This window comes from Tamandua tetradactyla, chromosome 14, assembly GCF_023851605.1.
Source record: "Tamandua tetradactyla isolate mTamTet1 chromosome 14, mTamTet1.pri, whole genome shotgun sequence".
Taxonomy (NCBI): domain Eukaryota; kingdom Metazoa; phylum Chordata; class Mammalia; order Pilosa; family Myrmecophagidae; genus Tamandua; species Tamandua tetradactyla.
In genome coordinates, this window is record NC_135340.1 from 64,792,632 (window position 1) to 64,813,207 (window position 20,576).

Genomic DNA, 20,576 nt, shown 5'->3' on the forward strand with positions numbered 1-20,576 from the left:
CAGGGACATTGAGCATCTCTTCATGTGCCTTTTGGCCATTTGTATTTCCTCTTCTGAGAGGTGTCTGTTCAACTCTTTTTCCCATTTTGTAATTGGGTTGGCTGTCTTTTTGTTGTTGAGCTGAACAATCTCTTTATAAATTCTGGATACCTGACCTTTATCTGATATGTCATTTCCAAAATTGTCTCCCATTGTATAGGACGTCTTTCTACTTTCTCGATGAAGTTCTTTGATGCACAAAAGTGTTTAATTTTGAGGAGCTCCCATTTATTTATTTCCTTCTTCAGTGCTCTTGCTTTAGGTTTAAGGTCCATAAAACCGACTCCAATTGTAAGTTTCATAAGATATCTCCCAACATTTTCCTCTAACTGTTTTATGGTCTTAGACCTAATGTTTAGATCTTTAATCCATTTTGAGTCAACTTTTGTATAGGGTGTGAGAGATGGGTCCTCTTTCATTCTTTTGCATATGGATATCCAGTTCTCTAGGCACCACTTATTGAAGAGACTGTTCTGTCCCAGGTGAGTTGGCTTGACTGCCTTATCAAAGATCAAATGTCCACAGATGAGAGGGTCTATATCTGAGCACTCTATTCGATTCCATTGGTCGATATATCTATCTTTATGCCAATACCATGCTGTTTTGACCACTCTGGCTTCATAATATGCCTTAAAGTCAGGCAGTGCGAGACCTCCAGCTTCGTTTTTTTTTCCTCAAGATGTTTTTAGCAATTCGGGACACCCTGCCCTTCCAGATAAATTTGCTTATTGGTTTTTCTATTTCTGAAAAATAAGTTGTTGGGATTTTGATTGGTATTGCATTGAATCTGTAAATCAATTTAGGTAGGATTGACATCTTAACTATATTTAGTCTTCCAATCCATGAACACGGTATGCCCTTCCATCTGTTTAGGTCTTCTGTGATTTCTTTTAGCAGTTTTTTGTAGTTTTCTTTATATAGGTTTTTTGTCTCTTTAGTTAAATTTATTCCTAGGTATTTTATTCTTTTAGTTGCAATTGTAAATGGGATTCATTTCTTGATTTCCCCCTCCGCTTGTTCATTGCTAGTGTATAGAAATGCTACAGATTTTTGAATGTTGATCTTGTAACCTGCTACTTTGCTGTACTCATTTATTAGCTCTAGTAGTTTTGTTGTGGATTTTTCCGGGTTTTCGACGTATAGTATCATATCGTCTGCAAACAGTGATAGTTTTACTTCTTCCTTTCCAATTTTGATGCCTTGTATTTCTTTTTCTTGTCTAATTGCTCTGGCTAGAAACTCCAACACAATGTTGAATAATAGTGGTGATAGTGGACATCCTTGTCTTGTTCCTGATCTTAGAGGGAAAGTTTTCAATTTTTCCCCATTGAGGATGATATTAGCTGTGGGTTTTTCATATATTCCCTCTATCATTTTAAGGAAGTTCCCTTGTATTCCTATCCTTTGAAGTGTTTTCAACAGGAAAGGATGTTGAATCTTGTCAAATGCCTTCTCTGCATCAATTGAGATGATCATATGATTTTTCTGCTTTGATTTGTTGATATGGTGTATTACATTAATTGATTTTCTTATGTTGAACCATTCTTGCATACCTGGGATGAATCCTACTTGGTCATGATGAATAATTCTTTTAATGTGTTGTTGGATACGATTTGCTAGAATTTTATTGAGGATTTTTGCATCTATATTCATTAGAGAGATCAGCCTGTAGTTTTCTTCTCTTGTTAAATCTTTGCCTGGTTTTGGTATGAGGGTGATGTTGGCTTCATAGAATGAATTAGGTAGTTTTCCCTCCGCTTCGATTTTTTTGAAGAGTTTGAGGAGAGTTGGTACTAATTCTTTCTGGAACGTTTGGTAGAATTCACATGTGAAGCCATCTGGTCGTGGACTTTTCTTTTTAGGAAGCTTTTGAATGACTGATTCAATTTCTTTACTTGTGATTGGTTTGTTGAGGTCATCTATTTCTTCTTGAGTCAAAGTTGGTTGTTCATGTCTTTCCAGGAACCCGTCCATTTCCTCTATATTGTTGTATTTATTAGCGTAAAGTTGTTCATAGTATCCTGTTATTACCTCCTTTATTTCTGTGAGGTCAGTGGTTATGTCTCCTCTTCCATTTCTGATCTTATTTATTTGCATCCTCTCTCTTCTTCTTTTTGTCAATCTTGCTAAGGGCCCATCAATCTTATTGATTTTCTCATAGAAACAACTTCTGGCCTTATTGATTTTCTCTATTGTTTTCAATTTCATTTATTTCTGCTCTAATCTTTGTTATTTCTTTCCTTTTGCTTGCTTTGGGGTTAGCTTGCTGTTCTTTCTCCAGTTCTTCCAAATGGATAGTTAATTCCTGAATTTTTGCCTTTTCTTCTTTTCTGATATAGGCATTTAGAGCAATAAATTTCCCTCTTAGCACTGCCTTTGCTGTGTCCCATAAGTTTTGATATGTTGTGTTTTCATTTTCATTCGCCTCGAGGTATTTGCTAATTTCTCTAGCAATTTCTTCTTTGACCCAGGCGTTGTTTAGGAGTGTGTTGTTGAGCCTCCAAGTATTTGTGAATTTTCTGGCACTCCGCCTATTATTGATTTCCAACTTCATTCCTTTATGATCCGAGAAAGTGTTGTGTATGATTTCAATCTTTTTAAATTTGTTAAGACTTGCTTTGTGACCCAGCATATGGTCTATCTTTGAGAATGATCCATGAGCACTTGAGAAAAAGGTGTATCCTGCTGTTGTGGGATGTAATGTCCTATAAATGTCTGTTAAGTCTAGCTCATTTATAGTAATATTCAGATTCTCTATTTCTTTATTGATCCTCTGTTTAGATGTTCTGTCCATTGATGAGAGTGGTGAGTTGAAGTCTCCTACTATTATGGTATATGAGTCTATTTCCCTTTTCAGTGTTTGCAGTGTATTCCTCACGTATTTTGGGGCATTCTGGTTCAGTGCGTAAATATTTATGATTGTTATGTCTTCTTGTTTAATTGTTCCTTTTATTAATATATAGTGTCCTTCTTTGTCTCTTTTAACTGTTTTACATTTGAAGTCTAATTTGTTGGATATTAGTATAGCCACTCCTGCTATTTTCTGGTTGTTATTTGCATGAAATATCTTTTCCCAACCTTTCACTTTCAACCTATGTTTATCTTTGGGTCTAAGATGTGTTTCCTGTAGACAGCATATAGAAGGATCCTGTTTTTTAATCCATTCTTCCAGTCTATGTCTTTTGATTGGGGTATTCAGTCCATTAACATTTAGTGTTATTACTGTTTGGATAATATTTTCCTCTACCATTTTGCCTTTTGTATTATATATATCATATCTGATTTTCCTTCTTTCTACACTCTTCTCCATACCTCTCTCTTCTGTCTTTTCGTATCTGACTCTAGTGCTCCCTTTAGTATTTCTTGCAGAGCTGGTCTCTTGGTCACAAATTCTCTCAGTGACTCTTTGTCTGAGAATGTTTTAATTTCTCCCTCATTTTTGAAGTACAATTTTGTTGGATATAGGAGTCTTGGTTGGCAGTTTTTCTCTTTTAGTAATTTAAATATATCATCCCACTGTCTTCTAGCTTCCATGGTTTCTGCTGAGAAATGTACACATAGTCTTATTGGGTTTCCCTTGTATGTGATGGATTGTTTTTCTCTTGCTGCTTTCAAGATCCTCTCTTTCTCTTTGACTTCTGGCATTCTAACTAGTAAGTGTCTTGGAGAACGCCTATTTGGGTCTAATCTCTTTGAGGTGCGCTGCACTTCTTGGATCTGTAATTTTAGGTCTTTCATAAGAGTTGGGAAATTTTCAGTGATAATTTCTTCCATTAGTTTTTCTCCTCGTTTTTCCTTCTCTTCTCCTTCTGGGACACCCACAACACGTATATTTGTGCGCTTCATATTGTCCTTCAGTTCCCTGATACCCTGTTCAAATTTTTCCATTCTTTTCCCTATAGTTTCTGTTTCTTTTTGGAATTCAGATGTTCCATCCTCCAAATCACTAATTCTATCTTCTGTCTCTTTAAATCTATCATTGTAGGTATCCATTGTTTTTTCCATCTTTTTTACTTGATCCTTCACTTCCATAAGTTCTGTGATTTGTTTTTTCAGAGTTTCTATTTCTTCTTTATGTTCAGCCCATGTCTTCTTCATGTCCTCCCTCAATTTATCGATTTGGTTTTTGAAGAGGTTTCCATTTCTGTTCGTATATTCAGCATTAGTTGTCTCAGCTCCTGTATCTCATTTGAACTATTGGTTTGTTCCTTTGACTGGGCCATATTTTCAATTTTTTGAGCATGATCCATTATCTTCTGCTGGCATCTGGGCATTTAGTCAGATTTCCCTGGGTGCTGGACCCAACAATTTGGAAGATTTTTGTGTGAAATCTCTGGGATCTGTTTTTCTTATCCTGCCCAGTAGGTGGTGCTCGTGGCACACATTTTCTGCGGGTCCCACCAGTAAAAGGTGCTGTGGGTCCTTTAACTTTGGAAAACTCTCGCCGTTGGGGAGGTTCGCCAGCCAATGCGGCTTGGAAGAGTGCCAGCCAGCCCAGGGTCCGAACGCGGGGAGGGTCGCCGGCCGCCGCAGCCCGGGAGAGCGCCCGTCCGAATTTCCTAGTCGGCCCGGGGTGCCAAGCGTGGCGGGAGGGCGCCAGCCGCCGCGGCCCGCCCGGGAGAGTGCACCTTTCCCAGGGAGTCACGTGTTTGGCAGGGCCCCCCCCGCCGTCACCGTTCTCCGTGGCCTGGGGATTTCCGATCCAATTCTCTCAGTTGGTCCGGTGGCCGCGCGTGGTGTGGGCGCCAGCCACCGCGGCTTGACGGGACCGCCTGTCCAATTCTCCCAGCCGGCCCGGGAAGGGGGAAGGGAGGAACTCCGGCCGCTTGCCGCCCCGCCCGGTGAAGCCCGTGCCCCTCGGCGATCTCACCAGAGCGGGTTCTCTCAGCCAGTCAGCCGTTCCAGGATAGGGTACGCTGTCTTTTTGATCTCTGTCGTGGCTCTGGGAGCTGTTCTGTATCGTTTCTACTCCCCTAGTAGCTGTTCTGGAGGAGGAACTAAGATCTGCGCGTCTTACTAAGCCGCCATCTTCTCTGGAAGTCTCTTCATGACTTTTTTTAACATTTTTTATTGTGAAATATATATAAAAATGCAACACATTTCAAAGTAGATTTTAATGAGTCATTTTAGAACAGATTTCAGAGTCTGAAATGGGTTACAGTTCTACAATTTCAGGTTTTTCCTTCTAGCTGGTCCAAGACACTGGAGCCTAAAAGAAATATCAATGATTCAGTAGTCATACTCATTTGTTAGATCCTATCTTCTCTGTTATAATTCTCCCTTCTGTGTTGATTCTTCTCCCAATCTAAGAGGTATTTGGGTTATGCCCATTTCTAACTTTTTCATGTTGGAAAGAGCTGTTGATAACATGGGATGGGGGATGGAACTGGTTGATGTTCTGGAGAGACTGGCCCCTTTGGGTTTCATGAGTTATCTGGCCTAAGAACCATGAGGAATTGTAGGGTTCTGGAAAGTAATCTTAGTGCGAAGGCTAGCTTTGAAACACTGCACTTATTTCTGATCATTCTGGAGTCAAGGAGATGTCAAGTGATGTGTGGGCCTCAGGCCTAAGTACCTTTCATTTGGGTAGTCAAGCTTTAAAATCCTCCTTAGACTCTACTCCATTTAGCTCTGTCTGTAATAACACAAATGCCCCCCAAAAATGGCAATGTGTGTCATTTCTCTGAGGTGACTTAATAGCTAGTGGTAGCTTATATGGAGCTTACACAGACATGCAGAGAGGACTTGCTGAAACCAGCCCTAATACAAATTCACCACCCTTCTAAAATACAGTGAATAAAACTTCCTGAGTCATGAAGCAAAACTGCTGGAAAAACAACAACATAAAATGTACAAACACACACAATAGCCTTATTGAATTTAGAGGGTATAAACCATGTTAAACTATTTATACTTCTAAGTAAGGGTGACCTGAGTTAGCTAAATTTTATGACTTGATTTCTAATTAATCATCTGCATGTTATTATTAACATTTTAACTCAATAAAAGAGATATGATTGTATAAAATGATTGCAGCCTTTGGGGGAGGTTGCTATGGAGCTGGGAGCAGGGGGGATACAGCACAGTGGAAAGATAAGAAATCACAAAGCCTGGGTTCTTTTGTCCTGAGTTTGTTTCCAAGTGGTTGAACGTCTAGGCAAGAAATTAATAGTAAAGATAGAAATTCATTCATAATATGGGAAGAAAAATATGGGCTTGCCTTGCTCTCTGGTCTGATGTGGGTATCATATTCATGTACATAAACAGCAATTCATAGATACAGGTGAGCTGAACCCTGTGCAGATCTTAACAGATTTTAAAGAACCAAACAAATGAAAGATATTATCATCTAGTTTTCAATGCATATAAGCAACTATGAATGTGCATATGTTCAAACATAAATAAACATACATTTATACTAAATATATACGTGCAGTGCATGCATATATACATGTGGATATACACACAAACATGAAACTGCAGAAGTCAAAACAAAAAATATCTACTCACAGTCTTGCCCAACTCAAGTGGGCTCACTGGACTTAGCAAAACATAGAGGGTAGATCTGAAGTAGGTTTTAATTCATTCCCCTCAACATGGTGATGTTTTTATAATCTAAATCTGAAATGTTGATTTCACAATATTAGCAATATAATCACAACACATTCATGCAGACTCTAACTTTTGGGAAATTTTAAATTTATGGAGAGAGAGAAGAAACTACTTTTCATTCCCTCATGCATGTGTCAATTCAGTCTGCAGTCTGTTTCTGATGAAGTGGAAAGGAGCAATAAGGAAGATCAAATGGTATCCATACAAAACTTGATGTGGCTTCTAATGACTTCACCTAGAGGAAAATTCAAGCTTTTCCCCACAAAGATCCATTTCAGCAAGAGAGAAAGCATAATTCCTTAAATGCAAGGGAGTAGGACAAGGAAAACACTCCTTCTCAAAGCTGCATTCCAAATGCCTGGTGTTAAACTGATTAACTAGAATTCTGGCTTCCAGGAGTCCAGGAAAATGAAAATTTACAAACTGGGTCTTTCATTATTATCAGCATTTTTTACTGATTTGATTTTTTTTAATCAACTTGGTAGCATGATTGTCTTATAGCCAAGGCATTTTCCTTTATGAAAAGCACAAGTAGGTAGGACTACTGTAGCAAATGCCATCAAACAGCTGGTGTATTTTTCTTCTTGATGTCTGAGTTGACATTTGTTGAAATTATTTCAGTGTCATGTATCTGTTCCTGTCTTGACTCTGAAGAAAGGCTGATGTCTGTGATATGGGAAGACACATGGCTGACATTTACTGGTCCTTGCTTCTGGTTCCCTTACAGATTCTAATTCCAGTGTCTTCATCTCTAAGCATCTGTGGGTCCTGACTTAGCTGTTTCAGGGCAAAACTCTGGGTTCTCGCTTGCTTAGCATCTCACGGGAAGGTGGCGACATCTGCTGGGCTCTGGTTCCTATCTAGCCTCTGTTGAGTCTCTCAACTCCTGGCATCTCCTGGGGCTTCTGCATTTCCAAACGTCTGTGTCTCAGTTTTCTTTCCTTCATGACTCTTAACTTCTATATTTTCCACCTATTTTTCTCTGCCTCATTCAGGATAATTTTCTCATTTCTTATCTTTCAGTTTATTTTTTTCTTCAGTTACTTCTAATCTATTAAAATCTTATCTGAAGTCCTTGTACGCCTGCTTCTGTTGTTGGTTATTTCTGCAGGTTATGGTCAAGTTGCTCGTGTTCCTGTGTGTTTAGTTATTTTTAACTTTTCACTTTCCTTGCAATTTCATTTGTTGATATGAAGCCAGGGATGAAGGTAGGTTCCACCAGATATGTATTTGCTTCCGACACGAACTTGATGTATCTCTTAGTCCCAAGATTACTAAATTACTTAACTTATCAGTTTAAGGTTTTTCAGAATGCATAGGTATTTGAGCTCAGGCTACAAGCATATGCAAGGGATAGCTTGTGGTTCCAAAGCCTCATCAACAAATGTTTTCCTCTCCCCATTCCTTGGCTTAGCTTAAATCAGGCAATTTCCTTGCAGCTACTTAGGGCAAGGAAAGAAGCAGGTAAGAAGGAAACAATGGGTATTTCTAGTTTACCTTTACACTGACAATGCAAATCTTTGAGATCCTATAATTAAGGGGGAGAAGATCTCCTATCAGGCTTCTCTCCATGAGTGGCCATAGGGCTTTGTCTCCGCGAGGTAAGAAAACCGACAGGCAAGTGCTTAGCTCAGCAAATGCTCTCAGGGTAAAATTTCTCTGGGTTCCAGTCTTGACTTATTTTTTCAGGCTGATAATCCCTTACTTTCTAACTTGTCAGTGTACTTAAGATGTTTAAAAATTATTTCATCAAAAATCTTTATCTTGCAAATGTTCTAAAAATGATCATGGTGAAGAATATATAACTATGTGATGATATTGTGAGCCATTGATTGTACAATATGGTTAGACTGTATGTGTGGGTATTTCTCAATAAAAATATTTTTTTTTAAATGAAAAAGAGGTAACGATTATGGAAAAAGCTTCTAAGCCAACACAGAGACATTTAGGAGAGGCAGAAAGAAAACGCTTCTGGGGAAACTGTTTGAAACCAAAAGTCAAAGGACCAGCCAGTGCCATACCAGCTGACAGTGGTGTTCCAGACCCACTGACCTTTCTGGAGTCAAGGTTTCCTTCCCTGGATGCCTAAGTTTGGACATTTTTATGGCCTTAAAACTGTAAACTTGTAACTTTATAAATTTCCTTTCTAAAAACCAAAAAAAAAAAGGATCTTTATCTTTTAAAGGTAGATACTGAACTATTTCTTGATGAATGATAAGGTTCTCAGAATTTGCTTTAAAATAATAAAGAATGGGGCAGGCAACAGTGGCTCAGCGGCAGAGTTCTCGCCTGCCATGCCAGAGACCCAGGTTGGGTTCCCGGTAACTGCCCCTATAAAACATAAAAATGATAATAATAATAATAATAAAGAATGCAGGAAGCAGAAGGGTTTATAGGGGAAACAAGATTTGACATGATTTGAAATTTTTTGAAGTTGGACAACAGGGATTGATATAAGTTTGAAATTTTCCATAATAAAAAGTTTTATTTTTAAAGAAAAATAAAATAGAACAAGGGATAAATAAATTTAAAAAAACATAAAAAAATTCCAGAATTTTCAGTTGATATTAGTGGGAAGATATAACTCAGATTCCTAGCCTTCCACAGAACCAAGACTTCTCTTTCGACTTACCCCTAGAATTAATTAGAGTTATGGTTTCTGCCTTCCTCAGAATTGCCTTCTATAGTTACCAAGAATGCATTCCCTTTCCTTCCTTCCTTTTTGGTCATGCTTGCAGTGGTTTTTCAAGAATAGATTAAAATGCAAATTTTTTTTCCCCTCTAGATTTATTTGGGAGTTTGTTACAAATGTTTGACTGGGCTTTACAGGCATGATTTCATGGATTCAAACAAGAAATTAAGAGTTAACACTGATATTTCGCTTTCTCACTAATATACAGAAAATTCATTGCTACAGTTTGCAATGGAGAGAATCTTATTTCAAATGGTTTAGTTTGCAGTTTTGTTTAAATGTATCACTATATAATGAAAATACCAATTTGAGGGCTTCTTCAAATAGGGATTTGAGTTTCAAGACATGACTGCATTTAACTAGATAACTTTATCCTTCATTTAAATAAGGCATAACCAGATATATGTACTAATGCGAAAAATACATTCTATCAAAAGCATAAATACAATTATTTGGGAATACACTTAAAGTTAAGATTTACCCATCCCCTCTTATAAAAAATTATAGGGCATATGATTTCTATTGAATCTAAAGCAGTACTTAAAATTACTTCTGGTAGTAAAGTAATCTTACCTCCTTCTATTTTAAAGCAACCACTGCCACCTGACTAAACAAGGGTTTCTCTAAGTTTCACTCCAGAGATGAAACAGCAGACTTTCTCTATATAAAGTGCATGCCAATGTAACTTATTAAAACAGAACAAAAAATAATGATATTTTTCATTCTATCTTGCCTTTTTTGGTGCAGTTCCTCTCAAGCTATCATATGTCCTCTCCAGGCAATAAAATTGAAATGAAGATTTCAATTTAATAAAATACTTGGTAGAAAGCAAAAATTCAAGTTATTTTAAAATATTTAAGTGGCAAGGCGTACCTTGGGTAATTTATTATTTAGATCTTCAGAAAACATTAGACAAAATCCTTTCTCTCCAAAAATATCAAGTGCAAAGTTTGTGTTGTTCTTTGATTTATAAGGCAACACTATGCAAAACAAATTTCTTCAAGGTCAGGGAAGACACTTGTGTGATATTTTTTGAGAATAAAACAAGAAGGCATTCAGGATTCAAAACAGGACGTTATACAGAACTAGGTACATTTTATTCCAAGTTATAACCATAAAGACTTAGAAAAATTGAACCCGTCTAAGAACATTACATTTAAATTACGCTTTTAAAGATGACAGGAACTGATAATAGTGAAAATCATAAGCACCCTTTCAATTATAACTAATTTTATCTTCCTCTTCATATAGTACTATTTCAAGAGGATTTGGTTTTCATGCTACCAGATAAGACTCCTTTGAATGGTTAAAAAAATACTACATATATATATGATCTAAATTTAAAAGTATAGGCAAAGTCCCTTGAGGGACTGGAGAAAAAATACGGAACTATTAAACTTTCCCACCTGGGAAACCCCTGACATTCTCTCAAACACTAAGGACTCCCATCTCAATAGGCCAAGCCCCGGATCCTAAGTTTTGCTCTTATGAAACTTATTTCTGTAACAGAGAAGCTAAGCCTACCTATAATTATGTCTAAAGGTTATTTCCAGAGCGCCTCTTTTGTTGCTCAGATGTGGCCTCTCTTTCTCTAAGCCCAACTCTGTAAGTGAAATCATTACTCTCCCTACCCCACCACCACCATGTGGGACATGACGTCCAGGGGTGTAAGTCTCCCTGGCAACATGGGGCATGACTCCCAGGGATGAACCTGGCCCTGGCATTGTGGGATCAACAATACCTTCCTGACCAAAAGGGGGAAAAGAAATGAAACAAAATAAAGTATCAGTGGCAAAGAGAGTTCAAATAGAGTCAAGAGGCTATTCTGGAGGTTACTCTTATGCAAGCTTCAGCTAGATGAACTGCTAATTGTTATGGTTTGCCAAATCGCACCTAACCAGTGTCATTCCTGCTAACCCTAAAGAACACCCAGGGCTCTATATGAGATCCTACAAAAGTTGCACACACTAAGTTTACTTTTCAGAAACCTAAAACCTTCAGATGGGTCCTATGCCAGATAAGTCTTGAAACCCAGAGGTGCTAACATCTCCAAGAATATCAACCAGTTCCACCCCCCTAACCCATCTTGTCAACACCCCTTTTCAACATGAAAAACGGTTAAGAATAGGCATAACCCAAATATCCCTAAAGATTGAGAGAAAGGTAAAAGGAAAAGGAGGCATTATAACAGAGAACTTGGGATTTAACAAATGAGTTTAATATTGAATCATTATATTGATATTTCTTTTTAGTCTCCAGCGTTTGGGAGCAGCTCAATGGAAAAACCTGAAATTGTGGAACATAACCCATACCAAACTTTGAAATTTGTCCTATAACCACTTTTTAAAATGAACTTTGAAGTGTATTGGGTTTTTTTGTATATATGCTATATTTCACAATTAAAAAAAAAAAAAAAAGATAAAGGGTACTTTACCAAAACAACAAAAATGTGATCAAACCCTTTAGATTGAAACTTATAGTTCTACCAAATGCCTACACAAGTCTACCATTAAACACAAGGAATTTACTGTCTTAAAATACTTTCTAGATTTTTAAAGTATGTTGACTCTGAAACACCACATATACCAGGGAAGACAAATGCCAAAATAATACCATTTCTATTTTGTGTTTTAACATTTCTTGGTAGTAGGCAACATGGAAAAATTTGGTGGTTTCTGCTTTGTCAGATAATGTTTATGGTTCTATCACTTATTAAATATAATTTAAATAAGACTAAGTTTTCTCTTTATGTAGGGAATTTATATTAGCCTTCACTGGAGTTAAATATTTTGACCATTCCATAAAACTATCTGGTAAATGTATATGCAAATTTTTCAGTGAAAAGTCCAATGTTTCTGTGCACATAGTCAGATAGTCACTGGCACTGAGATTATGCTAACCCTGTGAGAATTAAATAATGTATTATTTTAACTACCTCTGATCTTTATCTATTACTTCTGAATTATAAATTTTAATTGTGCTATTTATAAGACCTGTAAAATAAATCCAAATAGCTACATTTTACACTCATCTCATTATTATACTCTATTTAAAAGAAAACCAGGCAGGCCACAGTGGCTCAGCAGGCGGAATTCTTGTCTGCCATGCTGGAGACTCAGGTTCGATTCCCAGTGCCTGCCCATGCAAATAAACAAACAAACAAAAAAAACCCTTTCTGAACAAAATATTTGAATAAGGTATTCAAAAGCAGAGAAAATGATTAAAAAAAACAAAAACTGTTCCTTTCAAAAGTAGCTTTAATTCCAAAACTACAAGAAAAATTGCAAAAAAAATATAATAAAAGTAATTTTTACCATTTGTAAACATAATACTGTCTAAATTTCTATCTGGAGAAATCTAAACTGAGAAGGAAAAAACCATCAAAACATTAAAATTATTCTTACCCAGTCTGTAGTAAAAGGAGCTCCATTTGCCATCAAAATACGAACTTCATCATCTTGACCTGCTCGTGCGGCTTCTAAAAGTTTCTTTCCCAAATCTACCAGGGACATCTAAACAAAGTATAGATGAACATCAAGATCTCTGTTTATATGACATGACATTTCCTCACTTGTCTTTTTAATAAGTTAATTCTCAATTATCCCTTCAAACTGCTGTGGTATGGTTAATTTAAAACTACAAAAACTACAAAAGCAATATATATACATACTAAAAAGTATATGCTGTATCTTGAATTCAAGATATCTGAAAAGACTAATGTCCCAGCTTCGGGTGCATGTATCTTCTTGAAAAAGAAATACTGAAATATGTGATAGCAAAAGATTCTCACAGGAATATATAGGTGAAAAAGGATTTGAATTTATCAGAGATGTTTAAATTAAGGACAACAGTTCTGAGAAGAGAGTTTCCAAATCCAGAAAGACTATCCTCCTGGATATGTTATGCAGTGCCCTGAGGAAAAGCAAACAGATATAATTAAAGGGCTGCAAGGAAAGGGAGCTATAGAACACCTGAGATACATACAAGAAAAATAATGTGCTGGGGTATGAATTTGTCCTGAAAAGTTATATATTCTTTGCAGGTTAGGTAAGCTGTCAAGGAGAAAAAACTTAGAAGGATATTAGGATGCTTAGTGTATCCCAATCTCATTTGAAGAGGGAGAGATGAAGGAGGGGAGATGAATATGTGTATAAGAAGAAAGTAGACAGACAGCTCTTGAAAAGATAACTGACACCAGAAAGGAATAAAATATACTAAACTACATAATTAGGCAGATATTTGGGAATCTAAAAGGAGTGATCATAAGAAAGTCCCAGAGGGTATGTTGAACATGCTTAACTGATTAACTTTTAGTATATTTCCTAAAATGGGAACAATCCAAAAAAGAAGGAAAAACCAGGAACAGAAGGTCATACTGGAAGGCTTGTATTACAATTAGATGAGCTGTGTTCTTAAACAGGCATTTGGCACAAGGCAGGAAAGAATTTCTTAGAGTTGTTCCATTTGGAAGGATCAAAATATTTCAAAATATTATCCTATGATGAAGAATAAGAAAAACAACCACATGGTACTTGTGGACATTGTGTGTTTTCATGGGTTTTTGTTTTATTTTGTTTTGTTTTTGACACACGCTGATCTTCACCATTGAATTTCTGGATTCCTTTATCCTCCCATTCCCTCATACCTAGGTGGAATCACTCAGACCCAACATGTACTTTAATTCTGCTAAAGACATTAAGATTTATAGAAATTGCTGAACTCTAATGAAGGATTTTTTTCTTGGAATATTTAGCAGCTGGACCATAAAAATTTACATCATAGACAAAGAACCTGCAATAATAATTTTCTGTGAAAGGTAGGGTATGATCTGTAGAAGTACAGTAAAATCTAAAATAGTCACACTAACAAATATATAGTATCTAACTTCTATGGGTCACCAAAATTTAATATAAATCTGCCTTTACAAAGAAATATGTTATATTCCCAAGAAATATACATTTTTAAATATGTTCAACACAGATAATATAAAATCAGTTTGTATTCATTCAGCACAGCATACTGCCAGATGTTGTAGATATCTGGACATTTTTTATGAAGTATCTGCTCAGATCTTTTCCCATTTTGAGAGATTAGGTTTCTGTATTTTTCTTATCAATGTATAAGACTTCTTATATATATTATGAAAGATCCATATATTAAAACATTTTCCAGGACACTCATTTCTTGACTCTATCTTGTATTCTTTTCTTGACATTTCATACTATCTTCTGTGGGTAGGTATTAAAGTGTTAAGTCACGCCTATGCAGTAAAAATAAAAATAAAATAAAATCTAAGGATAGAGACTTCCAGAGAAGATGGCGGCTTAGTAAGACACGCGGGTCTTAGTTCCTCCTCCAGAACAGCTACTAAAGAAACAGAAACGGTACAGAACAGCTCACAGAGCCACGAGAGAGACGAAAAAGACAGCGTACTCCATTCTGAAACGGCTGAACCAGCTGTGAGAATCCGCTGCGGTGAGATACCCGAGGGGTGCGCGCTTCCCCGGGCCGGGGCAGCTGGCGACCGGAGTCCCTCCCTCCCTCCTTCCCGGGCCAGCTGGGAAAATTGGACAGGCGGTCCCCTCAAGCCGCAGCAGTCGGCATCCCCCCACGCGCGGCCTCCCGGGGTGGCTGGGAGAATTGAATCGGAGGTCCCCCAAGCCGCGGAGGCCGGCAACCGGGGTCCCTTCCACACACGTGGCTTCCCGGTCCGGCTGGGAACGTTGGATCCGCACTCGCCCAAGCGGAGGCGGCTGGCGCCCCCCGCCACGCTTGGCTTCCCAGGCCGGTTGGGAGATTTGGATCTGCACTCCTCGAAGCCGCGGAGCCGGCCCCCCACCCACGCGCGGATTCCCGGGCTGACTGCGAGATTTGAATCGGCACTCCCCCAAGCCGCTTCGGCTGGCGACCCTCCCCCACAGCGAGAGTTTTCCAAAGTTAAAGGAGCCACAGCATCTTTTACTGGTGGGACCCGCAGACAGGGAAGCGCCACGAGCACCACATACTGGGCAGGATAAGAAAAACAGAGCTCAGAGATTTCACAGGAAAATCTTTCAACCTGCTGGGTCCGACACCCAGGGAAATCTGATTAAATGCTCAGACGCCAGCAGAAAATGACGGACCATGCTAGAAAATTTGAAGATATGGCCCAGTCAAAGGAACAAACCAATAGTTCAAATGACATACAGGAGCTGAGACAACTAATGCTGAATATACGAACAGAAATGGAAAACCTCTTCAAAAACCAAATCAATAAATTGAGGGAGAACATGAAGAAGAAATAGGCTGAACAAAAAGAAGAAATAGAAACTCTGAAAAAACAAATCACAGAACTTAGGGGATTGAGGGACAAAGTAGAAAAGATGGAAAAAACAATGGATACCTACAATGGTAGATTTAAAGAGACAGAAGCTAGAATTAGTGAACTGGAGGATGGAACATCTGAATTCCAAAAAACAACAGAAACTATAGGGAAAAGAATGGAAAAATTTGAGCAGGGGATCAGGGAACTGAATGACAATATGAAGCGCACAAATATACGTGTTGTGGGTGTCCCAGAAGGAGAAGAGAAGGGAAAACGAGGAGAAAAACTAATGGAAGAAATTATCACTGAAAATTTCCCAACTCTTATGAAAGACCTAAAATTACAGATCCAAGAAGTGCAGCGCACCCCAAAGAGAACAGACCCAAATAGGCATTCTCCAAGACACTTACTAGTTAGAATGTCAGAGGTCAAAGAGAAAGAGAGGATCTTGAAAGCAGCAAGAGAAAAACAATCCATCACATACAAGGGAAACCCAATAAGACTATGTGTACATTTCTCAGCAGAAACCATGGAAGCTAGAAGACAGTGGGATGATATATTTAAAATACTAAAAGAGAAAAACTGCCAACCAAGACTTCTATATCCAGCAAAATTGTCCTTCAAAAATGAGGGAGAAATTAAATCATTCTCAGACAAAGAGTCACTGAGAGAATTTGTGACCAAGAGACCAGCTCTGCAAGAAATACTAAAGGGAGCACTAGAGTCAGATAGGAAAAGACAGAAGAGAGAGGTATGGAGAAGAGTGTAGAAAGAAGGAAAATCAGATATGATATACATAAACAAAAAGGCAAAATGGTAGAGGAAAATATTATCCAAACAGTAATGACACTAAATGTTAATGCACTGAATACCCCAATCAAAAGACATAGACTGGCAGAATGGATTAAAAAACAGGATCCTTCTATATGCTGTCTACAGGAAACACATCTTAGACTCAAAGATAAACATAGGTTGAAAGTGAAAGGTTGGGAAAAGATATTTCATGCAAATAACAACCAGAAAAGAGCAGGAGTAGCTATACTAATATCCAACAAATTAGACTTCAAATGTAAAACAGTTAAAAGAGACAAAGAAGGAACAATTTCTAATTTATCTACTAATAAAAGGAACAATTAAACAAGAAGACATAACAATCATAAATATTTACGCACCGAACCAGAATGCCCCAAAATACGTGAGGAATACACTGCAAACACTGAAAAGGGAAATAGACACATATACCATAATAGTTGGAGACTTCAATTCCCCACTCTCATCAATGGACAGAACATCTAAACAGAGGATCAATAAAGAAATAGAGAATCTGAATATTACTATAAATGAGCTAGACTTAACAGACATTTATAGGACATTACATCCCACAACAGCAGGATACACCTTTTTCTCAAGTGCTCATAGATCATTCTCAAAGATAGACCATATGCTGGGTCACAAAGCAAGTTTTAACAAATTTAAAAAGATTGAAATCATACACAACACTTTCTCGGATCATAAAGGAATGAAGTTGGAAATCAATAATAGGCGGAGTGCCAGAAAATTCACAAATACGTGAATCTGTATTCCCTCAGCTTCAATTACCCAATATCTACCCTATTTCTATCTCCTATGGTCTCTGTTACCAACTGAAATTCTCCAAATTCATTCACTAATGTCAGTTCATATCAGTGAGACCATACAGTATTTATCCTTTTGTTTCTGGCTAATCTCACTCAGCATAATGTTCTCAAGGTCCATCCATGTTGTTACATACTTCATCACTTTACTCTTACAGCTGCATAATATTCCATCATATGTATATACCACAGTTTGTTTAGCCACTCATCTGTTGATGGACATTTGGGCTGTTTCCATTTCCTGGCAATTGTAAATAATGCTGCTATAAACATTGATGTACAAATGTCCATTTGTGTCCTTGCCCTCATGTCCTCTGAGTAGATAACTAGCAATGGTATTGCCAGGTCATATGGCAATTCTATATTCAGCTTCCTGAGGAACCACCAAACTGCCTTCCACAGTGCTTGTACCATTTGACATTCCCATCAACAGTGGATAAGTGTGCCTCTTTCTATACAACCTCTCCAACACTTGCTTTATGCTTTATTGATAATGGTCATTCTGGTGGGTGTGAGATATATTGCATTGTGGTTTTGATTTGCATTTCTCTTATAGCCATGAGCATCATTTCATATGCCTTTTGGCCATTTGTACTTCCTCTTCTGAGAAGTATCTGTTCATGTCTTTGGCCCATTTTGTAACTGGGTTATCTGTCTTTTTGTTGTGGAGTTGAACAATCTCTTTATATATTCTGGATACTAGACCTTTATCTGATATATCATTTCCAAATATTATCTCCCATTGTGTAGGCTGTCTTTCTACTTTCTTGATGAAGTTCTTTGATGCACAAAAGTGTTTAATTTTGAGGAGTTCCCATTTATTTATTTATTTCTTCAATGCTCGTGCTTTGGGTATAAGGTCTAGGAAACCACTTCCTATTATAAGATTTATAAGATATTTCCCTACACATTCTTCTAAAAGTTTTATGGTCTTAGATCTAATGTTTGAGTCTTGAATCTATTTTGAGTTAATTTTTGTATAGGATGTGAGATATGGATCCTCTTTCATTCTTTTGCATGTGGATATCCAGTTCTCTAGGCACCATTTATTGAAGAGACTGTTCTGTCTCAGGTGAGCTGGCTTGACTGCCTTATCAAAGATCAATTGTCCATAGATGAGAGGGTGTATATCTGAACACTCTATCTGATTCCATTGGTCGATATAGCTATCTTTATGCCAGTACCATGCTGTTCTGACCACTGCAGCTTCATAAAACACCTTGAAGTCATGTAGCATGGGACCTCTGACTTCATTTTTCTTTTTCAGGATACTTTTAGCTATTCGGGGCACCCTGCCCTTCCAAATAAATTTGGTTATTGGTTTTTCTATTTCTGAAAAGTAAGTTTTGGGGATTTTAACTGGTATTGAATTGAATCTGTAAGTCAATTTAGGTAGAATTGACATCTTAACTACATTTAGCCTTCCAAACCATGAACATGGTATACCCTTCCATTTATTTAGGTCTTCTGTGATTTCTTTTGACAATTTCTCGCACTTTTCTTTGTATAGGTTTTTTGTCTCTTTAGTTAAATTTATTCCTAAATATTTTATTCTTTTGGCTGCAATTGTAAATGGAATTTTTTTCTTGATTCCCCCCTCAGATTGTTCATTACTAGTGCACAGAAACACTACAGATTTTTGAGTGTTGACCTTGTAACCGGCCACTTTGCTGTACACATTTATTAGCTCTAGTAGTTGTGCTGTGGATTTTTCAGGGTTTTCGGCATATATGATAATATCATCTGCAAACAGTGAGAGTTTTAAATCTTCCTTTCCAATTCTGATGCTTTGTATTTCTTTTTCTTGTCTAACTGCTCTGGCTAGAACTTCCAACACAATGTTGAATAACAATGGTGATAGTGGACATCCTTGTCTTGTTCCTGATCTTAGAGGGAAAGTTTTCAGTTTTTCCCCATTGAGGATGATGTTAGCTATGGGTTTTTCATATATTCCCTTTATCATGTTGTTGAAGCTCCCTTCTATTCCTATCATTTGAAGTGTTTTCAACAAGAAAGGATGTTGAATTTTGTCAAATGCCTTTTCTGCATCAATCGAGATGATCATGTAGTTTTTCTGCTCTGATTTGTTGATATGGTGTATTACATTTACTGATTTTCTTATGTTGAGCCATCCTTGCATACCTGGGATGAATCCTACTTGGTCATGATGTATAATTCTTCTAATATGCTGTTGGATTCGATATGCAAGAATTTTGTTGAGGATTTTTACATCTATATTCATTAGAGAGATTGGTCTGTAGTTTTCTTTTCTGGTAGTATTTTTGTCTGGCTTTGGTATGAGGGTAATGTTCACTTTGCAGAAGGAGTAAGAGGTAGCTTTCCCTCCTCTTCAATTTTTTTGAAGAGTTTAAGCAGGATTGGTACTAATTCTCTCTTGAATGTTTGGTAGAATTCATGTGTGAAGCCATCTGGTCCTGGACTTTTCTTTTGGGGGAGCTTCTTAATGGCTAATTCAATTTCTTTACTTGTGATTGGTTTGTTGAGGTCGTTGATTTCTTCTCGAGTCAATGTTGGTTGTTCATGCCTTGTCTAGGAAGTTGTCCATTTCATCCACATTGTCTAGTTTATTAGCATAAAGTTGTTCATAGTATCCTCTCATTAATTCCTTTATTTCTGCGGGGTCAGTGGTTATGTTTCCTCTTCCTTTTCTGATTTTATTTATTTGCATCCTCTCTTATGTTCTTTTGGCAACCTTGCTAAGGGTCCACCAATCTTATTGATTTTTCATAGAATCAACTTGTGGTTTGTTGATTTTCTTGATTGTTTTCATGTTCTCAATTTCATTTATTGTTGCTCTAATCTTTGTTATTTCTTTCCTTTTGCTTGCTTTGGGGTTAGTTTGCTGTTCTTTTTTCTAGTTCTCCCAAGTGGACAGTTAATTCCTTGATTTTTCCTCTTTCTTCTTTTCTGATATAGGCATTTAGGGCAATAAATTTCCCTCTCAGCACTGTCTTCATTGCCTCCCATAAATTCTGACATGTTGTGTTTTCATTTTCCTTGAGCTATTTAATGATTTCACTTGTAACTTCTTACATGACCCACTATTTGTTTAAGAGTGTGTTGTTGAGCCTCCATTTATTTGTGAATTTTCTGGCTCTCTACCTACTATTGATTTCCAACTTCTTTCCTTTATGATCTGAGAAAGTGTTTTGCATGATTTCAATCTTCTTAAATTTATTGAGACTTGCTTTGTGACCCAGCATATGGTCTATCCTTGAGAATGATCCACGAGCACTTGAGAAAAAGGTGCATTCTGCTATTGTGGGGTGTAATG

General features: G+C 37.4%; 1 protein-coding gene across 6 annotated transcripts in view; it reads right to left on the minus strand.

Annotated features, from left to right (window-relative positions):
- The window catches only part of GABPB1 (GA binding protein transcription factor subunit beta 1), a 102,036-nt gene that overhangs the window by 47,655 nt on the left and 33,805 nt on the right, over positions 1–20,576 (minus strand). For all 6 annotated transcript variants that reach the window (XM_077127861.1, XM_077127858.1, XM_077127860.1 and 3 more), the window contains exon 2: positions 12,748–12,855. In XM_077127861.1, coding sequence (XP_076983976.1) covers positions 12,748–12,855 — 108 coding nt within the window. The remainder of the gene's footprint in view (positions 1–12,747; positions 12,856–20,576) is intronic.